The sequence below is a fragment of the Nerophis lumbriciformis genome, linkage group LG05, assembly GCF_033978685.3.
Source record: "Nerophis lumbriciformis linkage group LG05, RoL_Nlum_v2.1, whole genome shotgun sequence".
Taxonomy (NCBI): Eukaryota; Metazoa; Chordata; class Actinopteri; order Syngnathiformes; family Syngnathidae; genus Nerophis; species Nerophis lumbriciformis.
In genome coordinates, this window is record NC_084552.2 from 8,715,554 (window position 1) to 8,734,451 (window position 18,898).

The 18,898-nt window shown below is 37.7% G+C and overlaps 1 protein-coding gene across 7 annotated transcripts in view; it reads right to left on the bottom strand.

Annotated features, from left to right (window-relative positions):
* celf2 (cugbp, Elav-like family member 2) overlaps positions 1–18,898 on the bottom strand; it is a 465,802-nt gene that overhangs the window by 90,197 nt on the left and 356,707 nt on the right. For 6 of the 7 annotated variants that reach the window (XR_009815324.2, XM_061961318.2, XM_061961317.2 and 3 more), the window contains one exon: positions 3,656–3,790. Coding sequence is in view for 5 of the 7 variants with exons in the window: in XM_061961318.2 (XP_061817302.1) it covers positions 3,656–3,790 (135 nt within the window). In the remaining 2 variants the exon portion in view is untranslated. Of the gene's footprint in view, positions 1–3,383; positions 3,423–3,655; positions 3,791–18,898 lie in introns of those variants that run through there. The other variant, XM_061961319.2, reaches the window with a different exon arrangement.

Below are 18,898 nucleotides of genomic sequence, written 5' to 3' on the forward strand. Positions count from 1 at the left end.
ACGGTATTGTTTTTCATGAACTGTGTACTAGTTTTCAGAGATCACATTTAGTTTCCATTAAAACCTTCACATGTTGCACAATGAGATGTAAGCATGGGATCATGTGTAACTTTCTGTTTGTAAAATATATATTTTTATTAGTATTTCTTTCATATAATAACAGCAATTCATGATGAATATTTATAAGTTAACATTCTTAATAAATGACAATAGAATAAGCACACGTTTGATTGGCAAATCATAGTGTATCAACCTGGAATTACACATAATGTGCGGTGATGGAGGTGTCCGACTTTTTGTGTGGGTAAACGCATCGCTGGCTAAGTGTTGGTGCAGGTGAGAAAGAGCGAGCTGTTGATGTGACAAAGTTGGTTTTGGTCTGGTTTGTACGCCAGAAAATGACCATTTTTTTCTAGATAGAAACTTCATTACCAATGTTTTTGTCAGGCTTGTAACTGACAGTTTGGTTATGTTTGGGTTTTCCTCGGTGTTTGGGTTTATTTCCTGTCAGCGCTCTTATTTTAATAATAATAATAATAATAATAATAATAGATTGTATTTGTAAAATCACTTTACATTGAACAAACAACCTCAAAGTGCTACAGTGCATTTAAAAAACAAACAAAAAAAACAACAACACTAGAACCACAACTAGCTGCCTCCAACAAGTAAAATAAATAGTACAAAAAATAAAAAAATAGAACAGCCTAATAGCTAGAACTAGCACACATATATCTCAAAAGAGGCTTTTTTTTTTTTTAAAGAAGGGTTTTTAAGCCCTTTTTAAAAGCATCCACAGTCTGTGGTGCCCTCAGGTGGTCAGGGAGAGCGTTCCACAGACTGGGAGCGGTCTTTTTGGTTCCACTTCCTACACGTCTCCTTGAGCACTCGTTTCCCTCGCCTGGTTGCAGTTGCCAATCAGGCTGCTATTTATGCCTGCCTCACCCTCCAGTCAGGGCTCCGTGATTATATCCTGTTTCCTGCTCCCCGTTTTCCTCGCGTTTCCTTTTTCTGACATTAAAGTCGTGTTTTCCTGCGCTGCGCCAGCCATCTCTGCATCTCGGGGTTCAAGACCGACGGCAGTCCCTGACAGTTTTGGTCATGTGTTTTATGGCCGCCGATAAAGAGTTTCCCCCCACAAAGTAATCCATGTCCTCCTTAAAGACAGACGTTACAATAATTGAACAGTGATGACCAAAACTGTTTATGTTGTCGTCGGTTACATTGAAAATTGTTATGCGCTTATTTTTCAGTCTGTGGAACGCTCTCCCCTGACCACCTGAGGGCACCACAGACTGTGGATGCTTTTAAAAAAGGCTTAAAAACCCTTCTTTTTAAAAAAAACATAAACTTTTTTTTTAGATATATGCATGCTAGTTCTAGCTATTAGGCTGTTCTCGTATTTTTTTTATTATCTTTTTATTTTTTAATACACTGTAGCTCTTTGAGGTTGTTTACTCAATGTAAAGTGCTTTTACAAATAAAATCCATTACTATTATTATTATTTTGTAATAAGATTTTGTGCGTAGCATAGATTTGAGCGCAGAGGACGCATTAGCAGTGCGCACTTGCACCTTAGATGGAAGGTTGCGTAAGAACTTTTTCTGTTCCGACCTGAAATATTGATGATGAGGTGGAGGCACGTTAGCAAGACAGATCTTTGTGGGACAGCCTGGCAATATGGGCCCTGCCTACTGTGATTTTTATCTTTTGTGGCCCTTGGTGGAAAAAGTTCAGACACCCCTGATCTAAAATAATAAAAGCTCCCAAAATAAAAATGTTAAAATACTTCAAATATAAACATAGTTTAGTAAAATAATACTAACTTATGCGTTGACCCTGGATCTCAGGAAACAGAGTGGACCGACACCAGCAGATGACATGGCACCCCAAACCATCACTGATGGTGGAAACTTTACACTAGACTTCAGGCAAAGTGGATCCTGTGCCTCTCCTGTCTTCCTCCAGACTCTGGGACCTCGATTTCCAAAGGAAATGCAAAATTTGCATGGTTGGGTGATGGTTTGGGGTGCCATGTCATCTGCTGGTGTCGGTCCACTCTGTTTCCTGAGATCCAGGGTCAACGCAGCCGTCTACCAGCAAGTTTTAGAGCACTTCATGCTTCCTGCTGCTGACCTGCTCTATGGAGATGGAGATTTCAAGTTCCAACAGGACTTGGCGCCTGCACACAGCGCAAAATCTACCCGTGCCTGGTTTACGGACCATGGTATTTCTGTTCTAAATTGGCCCGCCAACTCCCCTGACCTTAGCCCCATAGAAAATCTGTGGGGTATTGTGAAAAGGAAGATGCAGAATGCCAGACCCAAAAACGCAGAAGAGTTGAAGGCCACTATCAGAGCAACCTGGGCTCTCATAACACCTGAGCAGTGCCAGAAACTCATCGACTCCATGCCACGCCGCATTAACGCAGTAATTGAGGCAAAAGGAGCTCCAACCAAGTATTGAGTATTGTACATGCTCATATTTTTCATTTTCATACTTTTCAGTTGGCCAACATTTCTAAAAATCCCTTTTTTGTATTAGCCTTAAGTAATATTCTAATTTTGTGACACACGGAATTTTGGATTTTCATTTGTTGCCACTTCAAATCATCAAAATTAAATGAAATAAACATTTGAATGCATCAGTCTGTGTGCAATGAATAAATATAATGTACAAGTTACACCTTTTGAATGCAATTACTGAAATAAATAAAGTTTTTCAAAATATTCTAATTTACTGGCTTTTACCTGTATATATATATATATATATATATAAATATATCAATTAAAAAAAATAAAAATAAAATAAAATAAAAAATAAAAAAAATATAGCAATATGCCTACTTTGACTTTTATGTTTTGTGGCCCTTGGTGGAAAAAGTTTGGACACCCCTGAACTAAAGTATGAAAAGTATCAATATTTCGATTTTTTTTTTTTCTTCGATATTGGTATTTTCTGCGCTCTGTTTAATGTTGATTTTGATTTTGATCTTTGTGGGACAGCCAGGCAGAACACGCCTTCTAGAATCAGGGGAGAGTGGAGCGCTGAGAAAGCCACAAAGAAACATCCGGAACAACAACAACAACAACAACAACAAGATGACACTGAAGCTGCCATGACACACAGGAAGCACAGGTGGGAGGGGCTTAGGGGGGTGGTGGGCGGGGCACCTCTGGTGCTGTCGTGTGATTGGTGGAGGTCTGATGATGGAACATGAACCATGGAAGTATTTTTACGATGTGGAAAAAATGTGTGGAATGTGTAAAATTGTCCACATTCTGGAAACATTAGGAATGTTTCCATGAAATGTGTCAAATAAATGAATATGATGTTGAATTGTGTCCCAAAAAAAAAATGCACTGATGACCTTTGACCTCACCCTCAACATGCGAAGGGCGTGGCCACAGTGGGGGTCAAGCTGGAAGGTGAAGCACATGGACAGGGCAGGATGGGGGGTGGGGGGGAAGAGGAGAAGAGGTGGGGAGGGGGAAAAAGGGGGCGGGGTCAAGGGAGAGAGGGAAAGATGCTATATAGAGCCAAAATATTCACACAACAGCCCCAAGATGGCGCTCAGCAGGACTCTGGAGGCTGTTGTGCCGATCATCCCCCGCCGCCGCCATTCCGGTGTGGACGGAAGTGAGACGCACGTACCTCTGCTCAGCCCGTCGGGTCCTCGCAGGATTCGGCACTCCTCGATCTGCCCGAACGCCGAGAACATGACCCGGATGTCGTTCTCGTTGCACTTCTTGGACACCATGCCGATGAACAGCTTCCTGTCTTCCACCGCTGCGGCAAGAGAAGAAGAAGACGACCGTGTGACTGTCACTTTAAGATGGACGACACCCAACATACACCAGTGTGACTGTCACTTTTCCTGTTTCATGCTACGAGCTTCCAGGCCACGTCTAGTTTCTATTTTTTTTTAATTGATTTTGTGCTTTGTTTTGATTGTCACTTTTGTTTCAAGTCTGCTTTGTTTCTCCTTTCCTCGAAAGTTGTTTTCCTGTAAGACAACAATTGTTGCTCTTTTGGATACGCTGACTTACTTTTCTACTTCCTAGAATTTTTCTGCTGCTCTTTCATTATTTTCTCATTTCAGCATTTCTTACACTGACAGACTTTAGTATATAGTTTTAAAACAAATTGTTTTCCCCACACATTTCCATTTATTTGATGAAACAAAGCGGACCTAAAGGGGTCACATGATGTACAACCAAGTGTTCCCACCGGTTGGTACCTGTCTTTGTGTATTAGGGATCCCCACAAGTCCAGAAAATGGCGGAGATATTTATAAAGCCAACGAGCAGTTTGGAATTTGAGATTTAAGTAACGTATTCTGCCTTAGTTAGTGGATATCTCCATATATAGTAGCGGTTTACCCGGAGAGCTTTGCACGAGTCCACCATCGTAGTCAACAAATTCCTTCTTTTCCGCTACCCTCTCGTTGTGGGGCTGACTGGCTCGTGCATGCACATGCATCCTCCGCTGTTGCCACTTCCAATACGTATTAGAAGTATCTCTCAGTAGACTCGTTATGGAAGTGTTTGACTGTAGAATCGAGGGTTGTTGTTTTTAACGGTGTATTACTGTCAATGGAAATGCGTTTTTACGGTAGAAAAACTGGCAGCTAAGTTGCCAGAATAAAAAAAATAAATAACTTGTACTGTTTTTATTAACAATATAATGTTATAAAAACAATGTCAATTTAACACAAACATTCTAACTAAGCTGCCAGATTTGTTCTGTAAAAAAATGGTACTGTTTTTACATTTACCCTAAAATGTTGTAAAAATAAAAAACTTTATATTTTACAGTAACATTTTGTAAATGTACATTTTTTACTGTAAAATCGACAGTCTAATTCCGAGATTTCCCAGAATTCCAGTTTTTCCGGAACATTTTCCCCATTCAAACCGAATTGGCCATTTTTCAAACTTCCACCGTTTCCACATTTGTTAACCGATTCAAACCATTCCACCTTCAACACATTCCACTCATCCTGGACATTCACACTATCAATTTTCCAAGTTCAAAAACATTCCAGGATTTTCCAGAATTCCTGGTTTTCCAAAGACCTATTTCCACCCTTTTTTCTGGCGACTACTCCTCCCACATTTTTCAACCCACTTCAACCGTTCCACTGTCAAAACATTCTTTTTAATTAGGACAAAAAAAAAAAAACCGAAGGGTTTTTTTAATTGGAAAAATTCCCGTTTTTCCTGAAATTCCAGGACTTCCGTAATACAATTTTTCAATTAAAAATGTTACTACTTCCACATTTCTCGATTGATTTGAAAAATTCCAACGCCAACCATTTCAACTCATTCAGAACATTCAAGTTGTTTTTTTTTACCATTTTCAAAGAAATTCCCGATTTTCCCAAAATTCCCTGATACCGTTTACTACTTCAACATTTCCTGACCAATTTAAACAATTCCAACACCAACCAATTCAGCTCATTCATGCTTCTAATCATTTCCCAAATAATCCCACTTTTCCCCAAATTCACAAATTTCCAGGAATTTCCCATTGAAATGAATGGGACATTTTTCAGACTTCCACCATTTTCACATTTTTCAACCGATTCAAACAATTCCGCCTTCAAAACATTCATACTATCAATTTTCATTCCAGTATATTCCAGAATTCCTGGTTTTCCAAAGACCTATTTCCACCCTTTTTTCTGGCGACTACTCCTCCCACATTTTTCAACCCACTTCAACCGTTCCACTGTCAAAACATTCTTTTTAATTAGGACAAAAAAAAAACGAAGGGTTTTTTTAATTGGAAAAATTCCCGGTTTTCCTGAAATTCTAGGACTTCCGTAATACAATTTTTCAATTAAAAATGTTACTACTTCCACATTTCTCGATTGATTTGAAAAATTTCAACGCCAACCATTTCAACTCATTCAGAACATTCAAGTTTTGTTTTTACCATTTTCAAAGAAAGTCCCGATTTTCCCAAAATTCCCTGATACCGTTTACTACTTCAACATTTCCTGACCAATTTAAACAATTCCAACACCAACCAATTCAGCTCATTCATGCTTCTAATCATTTCCCAAATAATCCCACTTTTCCCCAAATTCACAAATTTCCAGGTATTTCCCATTGAAATGAATGGGACATTTTTCAGACTTCCACCATTTTCACATTTTTCAACCGATTCAAACAATTCCGCCTTCAAAACATTCATTCATACTATCAATTTTCATTCCAGTATATTCCAGAATTCCTGGTTTTCCAAAGACCTATTTCCACCCTTTTTTCTGGCGACTACTCCTCCCACATTTTTCAACCCACTTCAACCGCTCCACTGTCAAAACATTCTTTTTAATTAGGACAACAAAAAAAAAACGAAGGTTTTTTTTAATTGGAAAAATTCCCGTTTTTCCTGAAATTCCAGGACTTCCGTAATACAATTTTTCAATTAAAAATGTTACTACTTCCACATTTCTCGATTGATTTGAAAAATTCCAACGCCAACCATTTCAACTCATTCAGAACATTCAAGTTTTTTTTTTTTACCATTTTCAAAGAAATTCCCGATTTTCCCAAAATTCCCTGATACCGTTTACTACGTCAACATTTCCTGACCAATTTAAACAATTCCAACACCAACCAATTCAGCTCATTCATGCTTCTAATCATTTCCCAAATAATCCCACTTTTCCCCAAATTCACAAATTTCCAGGAATTCCCCATTGAAATGAATGGGACATTTTTCAGACTTCCACCATTTTCACATTTTTCAACCGATTCAAACAATTCCGCCTTCAAAACATTCATTCATACTATCAATTTTCATTCCAGTATATTCCAGAATTCCTGGTTTTCCAAAGACCTATTTCCACCCTTTTTTCTGGCGACTACTCCTCCCACATTTTTCAACCCACTTCAACCGTTCCACTGTCAAAACATTCTTTTTAATTAGGACAAAAAAAAAAAAAACGAAGGGTTTTTTTAATTGGAAAAATTCCCGTTTTTCCTGAAATTCCAGGACTTCCGTAATACAATTTTTCAATTAAAAATGTTACTACTTCCACATTTCTCGATTGATTTGAAAAATTCCAACGCCAACCATTTCAACTCATTCAGAACATTCAAGTTGTTTTTTTTTACCATTTTCAAAGACATTCCCGATTTTCCCAAAATTCCCTGATAACGTTTACTACTTCAACATTTCCTGACCAATTTAAACAATTCCAACACCAACCAATTCAGCTCATTCATGCTTCTAATCATTTCCCAAATAATCCCACTTTTCCCCAAATTCACAAATTTCCAGGAATTTCCCATTGAAATGAATGGGACATTTTTCAGACTTCCACCATTTTCACATTTTTCAACCGATTCAAACAATTCCGCCTTCAAAACATTCATTCATACTATCAATTTTCATTCCAGTATATTCCAGAATTCCTGGTTTTCCAAAGACCTATTTCCACCCTTTTTTCTGGCGACTACTCCTCCCACATTTTTCAACCCACTTCAACCGTTCCACTGTCAAAACATTCTTTTTAATTAGGACAAAAAAAACAAAAAACAAAGGGTTTTTTTAATTGGAAAAATTCCCGTTTTTCCTGAAATTCCAGGACTTCCGTAATACAATTTTTCAATTAAAAATGTTACTACTTCCACATTTCTCGATTGATTTGAAAAATTCCAACGCCAACCATTTCAACTCATTCAGAACATTCAAGTTGTTTTTTTTTACTATTTTCAAAGAAATTCCCGATTTTCCCAAAATTCCCTGATACCGTTTACTACGTCAACATTTCCTGACCAATTTAAACAATTCCAACACCAACCAATTCAGCTCATTCATGCTTCTAATCATTTCCCAAATAATCCCACTTTTCCCCAAATTCCCAGGTATTTCCCATTGAAATGAATGGGACATTTTTCAGACTTCCACCATTTTCACATTTTTCAACCGATTCAAACAATTCCGCCTTCAAAACATTCACACTATCAATTTTCATTCCAGTATATTCAGAATTCCTGGTTTTCCAAAGACCTATTTCCACCCTTTTTTCTGGTGACTACTCCTCCCACATTTTTCAACCCACTTCAACCGTTCCACTGTCAAAACATTCTTTTTAATTAGGACAACAACAAAAAAAACGAAGGGTTTTTTTAATTGGAAAAATTCCCGTTTTTCCTGAAATTCCAGGACTTCCGTAATACAATTTTTCAATTAAAAATGTTACTACTACCACATTTCTCGATTGATTTGAAAAATTCCAACGCCAACCATTTCAACTCATTCAGAACATTCAATTTTTTTTTTTTTACCATTTTCAAAGAAATTCCCGATTTTCCCAAAATTCCCTGATACCGTTTACTACGTCAACATTTCCTGACCAATTTAAACAATTCCAACACCAACCAATTCAGCTCATTCATGCTTCTAATCATTTCCCAAATAATCCCACTTTTCCCCAAATTCACAAATTTCCAGGAATTTCCCATTGAAATGAATGGGACATTTTTCAGACTTCCACCATTTTCACATTTTTCAACCGATTCAAACAATTCCGCCTTCAAAACATTCATACTATCAATTTTCATTCCAGTATATTCCAGAATTCCTGGTTTTCCAAAGACCTATTTCCACCCTTTTTTCTGGCGACTACTCCTCCCACATTTTTCAACCCACTTCAACCGTTCCACTGTCAAAACATTCTTTTTAATTAGGACAAAAAAAACCCGAAGGGTTTTTTTAATTGGAAAAATTCCCGGTTTTCCTGAAATTCCAGGACTTCCGTAATACAATTTTTCAATTAAAAATGTTACTACTTCCACATTTCTCGATTGATTTGAAAAATTCCAACGCCAACCATTTCAACTCATTCAGAACATTCAAGTTTTGTTTTGACCATTTTCAAAGAAATTCCCGATTTTCCCAAAATTCCCTGATACCGTTTACTACTTCAACATTTCCTGACCTATTTAAACAATTCCAACACCAACAAATTCAGCTCATTCAGGACATTCATGCTTCTAATCATTTCCCAAATAATCCCACTTTTCCCCAAATTCCCAAATTTCCAGGAATTTCCCTTTGAAATGAATGGGACATTTTTCAAACTTCCACCATTTCCACATTTTTTAACCAATTCAAACCATTCTACCTTCAACACATTCCACTCATCCTGGAAATTCACACTGTCAATTTTCCAAGTTCAAAAACATTCCAGGATTTTCCGGAATTCCTGGTTTTCCAAAGCCCTATTTCCACCCTTTATTCTGGCGACTACTCCTCCCACATTTTTCAACCCACTTCAACCGTTCCATTGTCAAAACATTCCTCATAATTAGGACAAAAAAAATGAAGGTTTTTTTTAAACGGGAAAAATTCCCGGTTTTCCCGAAATTCCAGGACTTCCGTAATACCATCTTTCAATGAAAAATGTTACTACTTCCACATTTCTCGATTGATTTGAAAAATTCCAACACCAACCATTTCAACTTACTCAGAACATTCAAGTCTTTTAGCATTTTTCAAAAAATTCCCGACTTTCCCCAAATTCCCTAATGCCATTTACTACTTCAACATTTCCTGACCGATTTGAAAAATTCCAACACCAACCATTTCAACTCATTCAGAACATTCAAGTTTTTTTTACCATTTTCAAAAGAATTCCAGATTTTTCCGAAATTCCCTGATACCATTTACTACTTCAACATCTCCTGACCGATTTAAACAATTCCAACACCAACCAATTATGCTCATTCAGGACATTCATGTTCTTAATCATTTTCCAAATAATCCCACTTTTCCCCAAATTCCCAAATTTCCAGGAATTTCCCATTGAAATGAATGGGACATTTTTCCAAGTTGCACAATTCCCACATTTTTTCAACCGATTCAAACCATTCCAACATCAACACATTTCACTCATCCTGGACATTCACACTAACACTTTCCCAAGTTCCAAACCAAATTCCGGTTTTCCGGGAAATTCAAACTCTTCAACATTCAAAGCATTCCAACATTCAAACTATTCTTACATTCTTACTACATTCTGTCAGCATTTCACTTCAACTTCAGCATCGGAGCATTCACACATCATCTAGTTAATAATTAAATCAAATTCCTACATTATTGACCGTTACAAGCGGCCCTCTGATGGCAGCCATAACTTTGATGTGGCCCTCAATGAAAAGCACTTTGACACCCCTGCTGGAAAGCATCTGCATCATGGCACTACTGGCTTCATGGAACACAACCAACAAGTGCACCTCTTTTCTTTAATCATCAAACATGATTATCAACGTGAAAACCAGCGTTATCAACGTGAAAACGTTGGTTTATCGTGAAAACGTTATCAACGTGAAAACTTTATCAATGTGAAAATGTTGGTTTATCGTGAAAACTTTGGTTTATCGTGAAAACGTTATCAATGTGAAAACCAGCGTTATCAACGTGAAAACCATCGTTATCAACGCGAAAACGTTATCAACATGAAAACATTCGTTTATTGTGAAAACGTTATCAATGTGAAAACCAGCGTTATCAACGTGAAAACGTTATCAACGTGAAAACCAGCATTATCAACGCGAAAACGTTATCAACATGAAAACGTTAGTTTATCATGAAAACTTTATCAACGTGAAAACGTTAACATGAAAACGTTATCAATGTGAAAACGTTGGTTTATCGTGAAAACATTATCAACGTGAAAACGTTGGTTTGTCGTGAAAACGGTCAGCCACCGTGAAAGCGGTCATCAAACGTGATTATCAACGTGAAAACCAGCGTTATCAACATGAAAACATTGGTTTATCGTGAAAACTTTGGTTTATCGTGAAAACGTTAACAATGTGAAAATCAGCGTTATCAACGTGAAAACCAGCGTTTTCAACGTGAAAACTTTATCAACGTGAAAACGTTGGTTTATCGTGTAAACTTTGGTTTATCGCGAAAACGTTATCAATGTGAAAACCAGCGTTATCAATGTGAAAACCAGCGTTATCAATGCGAAAACGTTATCAACATGAAAACTTTAGTTTATTGTGAAAACGTTATCAACATGAAAATGTTGGTTTATCGTGAAAACGTTGGTTTATCGTGAAAACCAGCGTTATCAACGTGAAAATCATTGTTATCAACGCGAAAACGTTATCAACATGAAAACATTAGTTTATTGTGAAAACGTTATCAACGTGAAAATGTTGGTTTATCGTGAAAACTTTATCAACGTGAAAACTTTATCAACATGAAAACGTTGGTTTATCGTGAAAACGTTATCAATGTGAAAACGTTGGTTTATCGTGAAAACGTTATCAATGTGAAAACGTTGGTTTATCGTGAAAACGTTATCAACGTGAAAACGTTGGTTTATCGTGAAAACGGTCAGCCACCGTGAAAGCGGTCATCAAACGTGATTATCAACGTGAAAACCAGCGTTATCAACGTGAAAACGTTATCAACATGAAAACGGTTTATCGTGGAAACGTTATCAACGTGAAAACCAGCGTTTTCTACGTGAAAACTTTATTAACGTGAAAACCAGCGGTTTATCGTGAAAACTTTAGTTTATCGTGAAAACGTTATCAATGTGAAAACCAGCGTTATCAACGTGAAATCCAGCGTTATCAACGCAAAAACGTTAGTTTATTGTGAAAACGTTATCAACATGAAAACTTTAGTTTATTGTGAAAACGTTATCAATGTGAAAACGTTGGTTTATCGTGAAAACGTTAGTTTATCGTGAAAACTTTTATCAACGTGAAAACCAGCGTTATCAATGTGAAAACCAGCGTTATCAACGTGAAAACCAGCGTTATCAAAGCGAAAACGTTATCAACATGAAAACGTTGGTTTATCGTGAAAACTTTTATCAACGTGAAAACCAGCGTTATCAAAGCGAAAACGTTATCAACATAAAAACGTTGGTTTATCGTGAAAATGTTATCAATGTGAAAACGTTGGTTTATCGTGAAAACGTTGGCTTATCGTGAAAACGTTGGTTTATCGTGAAAACGGTCAGCCACCGTGAAAGCGGTCATCAAACGTGATTATCAACGTGAAAACCAGCGTTATCAACATGAAAACGTTATCAACATGAAAACTTTGGTTTATCGTGAAAACGTTATCAACGTGAAAACCAGCGTTTTCAACGTGAAAACTTTATCAACGTGAAAACGTTGGTTTATCGTGAAAACTTTGGATTATCGTGAAAACGTTATCAATGTGAAAACCAGCGTTATCAATGTGAAAACCAGCGTTATCAACGCAAAAACAATATCAACATGAAAACGTTGGTTTATCGTGAAAACTTTATCAACGTGAAAATGTTATCAACATGAAAACGTTGGTTTATTGTGAAAAGGGTCAGCCACCGTGAAAGCGGTCATCAAACGTGATTATCAACGTGAAAACCAGCGTTATCAACGTGAAAACGTTATCAACATGAAAACGTTGGTTTATCGTGAAAACGTTATCAACGTGAAAACCAGCGTTTTCAACGTGAAAACTTTATCAACATGAAAACGTTGGTTTATCGTGAAAACTTTGGATTATCGTGAAAACGTTATCAATGTGAAAACCAGCGTTATCAACGCAAAAACAATATCAACATGAAAACGTTGGTTTATCGTGAAAACTTTATCAACGTGAAAATGTTATCAACATGAAAACGTTGGTTTATTGTGAAAAGGGTCAGCCACCGTGAAAGCGGTCATCAAACGTGAAAACCAGCGTTATCAACGTGAAAACGTTATCAACATGAAAACGTTGGTTTATCGTGAAAACGTTATCAACGTGAAAACCAGCGTTTTCAACGTGAAAACTTTATCAACATGAAAACGTTGGTTTATCGTGAAAACTTTGGATTATCGTGAAAACGTTATCAATGTGAAAACCAGCGTTATCAACGCAAAAACAATATCAACATGAAAACGTTGGTTTATCGTGAAAACTTTATCAACGTGAAAATGTTATCAACATGAAAACGTTGGTTTATTGTGAAAAGGGTCAGCCACCGTGAAAGCGGTCATCAAACGTGAAAACCAGCGTTATCAACGTGAAAACGTTATCAACATGAAAACTTTGGTTTATCGTGAAAACGTTATCAACGTGAAAACCAGCGTTTTCAACGTGAAAACTTTATCAACATGAAAACGTTGGTTTATCGTGAAAACTTTGGATTATCGTGAAAACGTTATCAATGTGAAAACCAGCGTTATCAACGCAAAAACAATATCAACATGAAAACGTTGGTTTATCGTGAAAACTTTATCAACGTGAAAATGTTATCAACATGAAAACGTTGGTTTATTGTGAAAAGGGTCAGCCACCATGAAAGCGGTCATCAAACGTGATTATCAACGTGAAAACCAGCGTTATCAACGTGAAAACGTTATCAACATGAAAACGTTGGTTTATCGTGAAAACTTTATCAACGTGAAAACCAGCGTTTCCAACATGATAACTTTGGTTTATCGTGAAAACGTTATCAATGTGAAAACCAGCGTTATCAACGCGAAAACGTTATCAACATAAAAACGTTGGCTTATCGTGAAAATGTTATCAATGTGAGAACGTTGGTTTATCGTGAAAACGTTATCAACGTGAAAACGTTGGTTTATCGTGAAAACGGTCAGCCACCGTGAAAGCGGTCATCAAACGTGATTATCAACGTGAAAACCAGCGTTATCAACGTGAAAACGTTATCAACATGAAAACGTTGGTTTATCGTGAAAACGTTATCAACGTGAAAACCAGCGTTTTCAACGTGAGAACTTTATCAACGTGAGAACGTTGGTTTATCGTGAAAACTTTGGTTTATCGTGAAAACGTTATCAATGTGAAAACCAGCGTTATCAACGTGAAAACCAGCGTTATCAACGCGAAAACATTATCAACATGAAAACTTTAGTTTATTGTGAAAACGTTATCAACGTGAAAACGTTGGTTTATCGTGAAAACGTTATCAACGTGAAAACCAGCGTTATCAACGCGAAAACATTATCAACATGATAACGTTGGTTTATCGTGAAAACGTTGGTTTATCGTGAAAACTTTTATCAACGTGAAAACCAGCATTATCAACGCGAAAACGTTATCAACATAAAAACGATGGTTTATCGTGAAAACGTTATCAACGTGAAAACGTTGGTTTATCGTGAAAATGTTATCAATGTGAAAACGTTGGTTTATCGTGAAAACGTTATCAACGTGAAAACGTTGGTTTATCGTGAAAATGTTATCAATGTGAAAACGTTGGTTTATCGTGAAAACGTTATCAACGTGAAAACGTTGGTTTATCGTGAAAACGTTATCAACGTGAAAACCAGCGTTATCAACGCGAAAACATTATCAACATGATAACGTTGGTTTATCGTGAAAACGTTGGTTTATCGTGAAAACTTTTATCAACGTGAAAACCAGCATTATCAACGCGAAAACGTTATCAACATAAAAACGTTGGTTTATCGTGAAAACGTTATCAACGTGAAAACGTTGGTTTATCGTGAAAATGTTATCAATGTGAAAACGTTGGTTTATCGTGAAAACGTTGGTTTATCGTGAAAATTTTATCAATGTGAAAACGTTATTTTATCGTGAAAACGTTATCAACGTGAAAACGTTATCAATGTGAAAACGTTGGTTTATCGTGAAAACGGTCAGCCACCGTGAAAGCGGTCATCCAACGTGATTATCAACATGAAAACTTTGGTTTCTCGTGAAAACGTTATCAACGTGAAAACCAGCGTTATCAACGTGAAAATTTAGCAATGTGAAAAAGTTGGTTTATCGTGAAAACTTTGGTTTATCGTGAAAACGTTATCAATGTGAAAACGTTGGTTTATTGTGAAAACCAGTGTTATCAACGCGAAAATGTTATCAACATGAAAACGTTGGTTTATCGTGAAAACTTTATCAACGTGAAAACGTTATCAACGTGAAAACCAGCGTTATCAACGTGAAAATTTAGCAATGTGAAAATGTTGGTTTATCGTGAAAACTTTGGTTTATCGTGAAAACGTTATCAATGTGAAAACGTTGGTTTATCGTGAAAACCAGTGTTATCAACGCGAAAATGTTATCAACATGAAAACGTTGGTTTATCGTGAAAACTTTATCAACGTGAAAACGTTATCAACATGAAAACGTTGGTTTATCGTGAAAACGTTATCAATGTGAAAACGTTGGTTTATCGTGAAAACGTTATCAACGTGAAAACGTTGTTTTTTTGTAAAAACGGTCAGCCACCGTGAAAGCGGTCATCAAACGTGATTATCAACGTGAAAACGTTGGTTTATCGTGAAAACAGTCAGCCACCGTGAAAGCGGTCATCAAACGTGATTATCAACGTGAAAACCAGCGTTATCAACGTGAAAACGTTATCAACATGAAAACGGTTTATCGTGGAAACTTTATCAACGTGAAAACCAGCGTTTTCAACGTGAAAGCCAGCGTTATCAACGCAAAAAACGTTATCAACATGAAAACTTTAGTTTATTGTGAAAACGTTATCAACGTGAAAACGTTGGTTTATCGTGAAAACGTTGGATCAACGTGAAAACCAGCGTTATCAACGTGAAAATTTAGCAATGTGAAAAAGTTGGTTTATCGTGAAAACTTTGGTTTATCGTGAAAACGTTATCAATGTGAAAACGTTGGTTTATTGTGAAAACCAGTGTTATCAACGCGAAAATGTTATCAACATGAAAACGTTGGTTTATCGTGAAAACTTTATCAACGTGAAAACGTTATCAACGTGAAAACCAGCGTTATCAATGTGAAAATTTAGCAATGTGAAAATGTTGGTTTATCGTGAAAACTTTGGTTTATCGTGAAAACGTTATCAATGTGAAAACGTTGGTTTATCGTGAAAACCAGTGTTATCAACGCGAAAATGTTATCAACATGAAAACGTTATCAACATGAAAACGTTGGTTTATCGTGAAAACGTTATCAATGTGAAAACGTTGGTTTATCGTGAAAACGTTATCAACGTGAAAACGTTGTTTTTTTGTAAAAACGGTCAGCCACCGTGAAAGCGGTCATCAAACGTGATTATCAACGTGAAAACGTTGGTTTATCGTGAAAACAGTCAGCCACCGTGAAAGCGGTCATCAAACGTGATTATCAACGTGAAAACCAGCGTTATCAACGTGAAAACGTTATCAACATGAAAACGGTTTATCGTGGAAACGTTATCAACGTGAAAACCAGCGTTTTCAACGTGAAAGCCAGCGTTATCAACGCAAAAACGTTATCAACATGAAAACTTTAGTTTATTGTGAAAACGTTATCAACGTGAAAACGTTGGTTTATCGTGAAAACGTTGGATCAACGTGAAAACCAGCGTTATCAACGCGGAAACGTTATCAACATGAAAACGTTGGTCTATCGTGAACACTTTTATCAACGTGAAAACCAGCGTTATCAACGCGAAAACGATATCAACATAAAAATTTATCGTGAAAATGTTATCAATGTGAAAACGTTGGTTTATCGTGAAAACGTTACCAACGTGAAAGCCAGCGTTAGCATCTCATTACTTTCAGCTTCCTCGTCCCGCATGACCTCCCTGCTTGGCACTTAGCATCAAGGGTTGGAATTGGGGGTTAAATCACCAAAAAAAGATTCCCGAGCTGGGCCACCGCTGCTGCTCACTGCTCCCCTCACCTCCCAGGGGGTGATCAAGGGTGATGGGTCAAATGCAGAGGATCATTTCACCACACCTAGTGTGTGTGACAATCATTGGTACTTTAACTTTAACTTAACATGACCGCGCTCCCTCCGGCCTTCCCTCAGTAATCCCATCACGGGCGACGGCGAGGAACTTGGGTGGTCTTCCGGCGAGTGTGTGTGTGTGTGTGTGTGTGTGTGTGTGTGTGTGTGTGTGTGTGTGTGTGTGCGCGCGCGCTCAATGCTAATCTAATTCATTTTAAATGAGCAAAGTGTCAGCGCTGGCTGCGAGGCGAAGGAGATAAGCGCTCTGTTACACTCGGGGAAATCAATAGCACACTTGTTTATTTTGCTGTTCGGATTGTTTGTGCGTTTCAAAGAAAAGGCGACGCCAAGATAAGTGGCGCTTGGGAAAGCTCCGGCTCGTCGGTACACGCGCCTTGCACGTGTGTGTGTGTGTGTGTGTGTGTTGTAACCGTGTCATTCATTTATGTTGAGTCCATCTTGTTTGCTGCAGGAAAGAAATGAGCTTTGAAAAAAAACAAAAAAAAACCTGTCATGAATCCCTTTGGCGGCGAGCTTGAAGACATCTGAGCGTCCTTAGCGACTCCACTAATAAAACCCGCCGCAGCCATTCATCACTCTAACGCAGCCTTTATTTCAAGGCCGTTATCGCTAAGTGGATGGATGCGTGGCGTGCGCACGACTCCATATTTCAGCCGTCTGCCTGCGAGTCGACTTTATTGAGTCGCGCCGATGCCTTATAAAGTCATCATATTTCAACCTCAATCGCTCTCTGGCCAACTGTCACTTTATTGTTTCATAATAACACTTTACCACCTGCTTTATTGGCACACACACACACACACACACACACACACACACACACACACACACACACACACACACACACACACACACACACACACACACACACACACACACACACACACATACATGTATTGCCTACTTTGTGTGGACCCACGTTTGGTGAGTAGGTTGTGAGGGCCCCCCTTTCCACTATAGCTAGAATGATGAAAAAAATATATCTAGCACTAGATGGGAGTAGAGAGTTGCAACCTCACTTCAGAATGCAAAACACACAAAGTAAAAACTTTTTTTTTTACTTTTGTAGTTGTGAGGACCGGCCGCTGTTGCTAGGTAGATTTGACCATACACACACATAGTAGTAAGTTCTGTGAGTAGGCCATTTTTAAGGACAGCAAAGTACTCGATCAAGGTAGCACATCTAAATTGAAAATAAATCATATCTTGCTAATTGCTCAACCTATTTTCATTCAGTTTACATTATTGTATAAATGTACAAAACATGTACTACATATACAAATGTATGTACATAATAAGTAGAAAATGAAACATACACAAAATGTGTACATAAATACATAGAGTACAGTATACACACACACACACACACACACACACACACACACACACACACACACACACACACACACACACACACACACACACACACACAGGAAGTGTCAAGAATGTATTAAGAAGCATAAATCTTTTAACTGCATGTTAGTAGAAATACTTTCATTTTGGCCCACAAGACGAGCCTCCATATTATTTTCAATATCTGACAGAATGATTGCTGGAACATTGCCAACATCCTGTGGACAACATGAATGCATCCTGTGGACAACATGAATGCATCCTGTGGACAACATGAATGCATCCTGTGGACAACATGAATGCATCCTGTGGACAACATGAATGCATCCTGTGGACAACATGAATACATCCTGTGGACAACATGAATGCATCCTGTAGACAACATGAATGCATCCTGTGGACAACATGAATGCATCCTGTGGACAACATGAATGCATCCTGTGGACAACATGAATGCATCCTATAGACAACATGAATGCATCCTGTGGACAACATGAATGCATCCTGTGGACAACATGAATGCATCCTATAGACAACATGAATGCATCCTGTAGACAACGTGAATGCATCCTGTAGACAACATGAATGCATCCTGTGGACAACATGAATGCATCCTGTAGACAACATGAATGCATCCTGTAGACAACATGAATACATCCTGTGGACAACATGAATGCATCCTGTAGACAACATGAATGCATCCTGTAGACAACATGAATACATCCTGTGGACAACATGAATGCATCCTGTAGACAACATGAATACATCCTGTGGACAACATGAATGCATCCTGTGGACAACATGAATGCATCCTGTAGACAA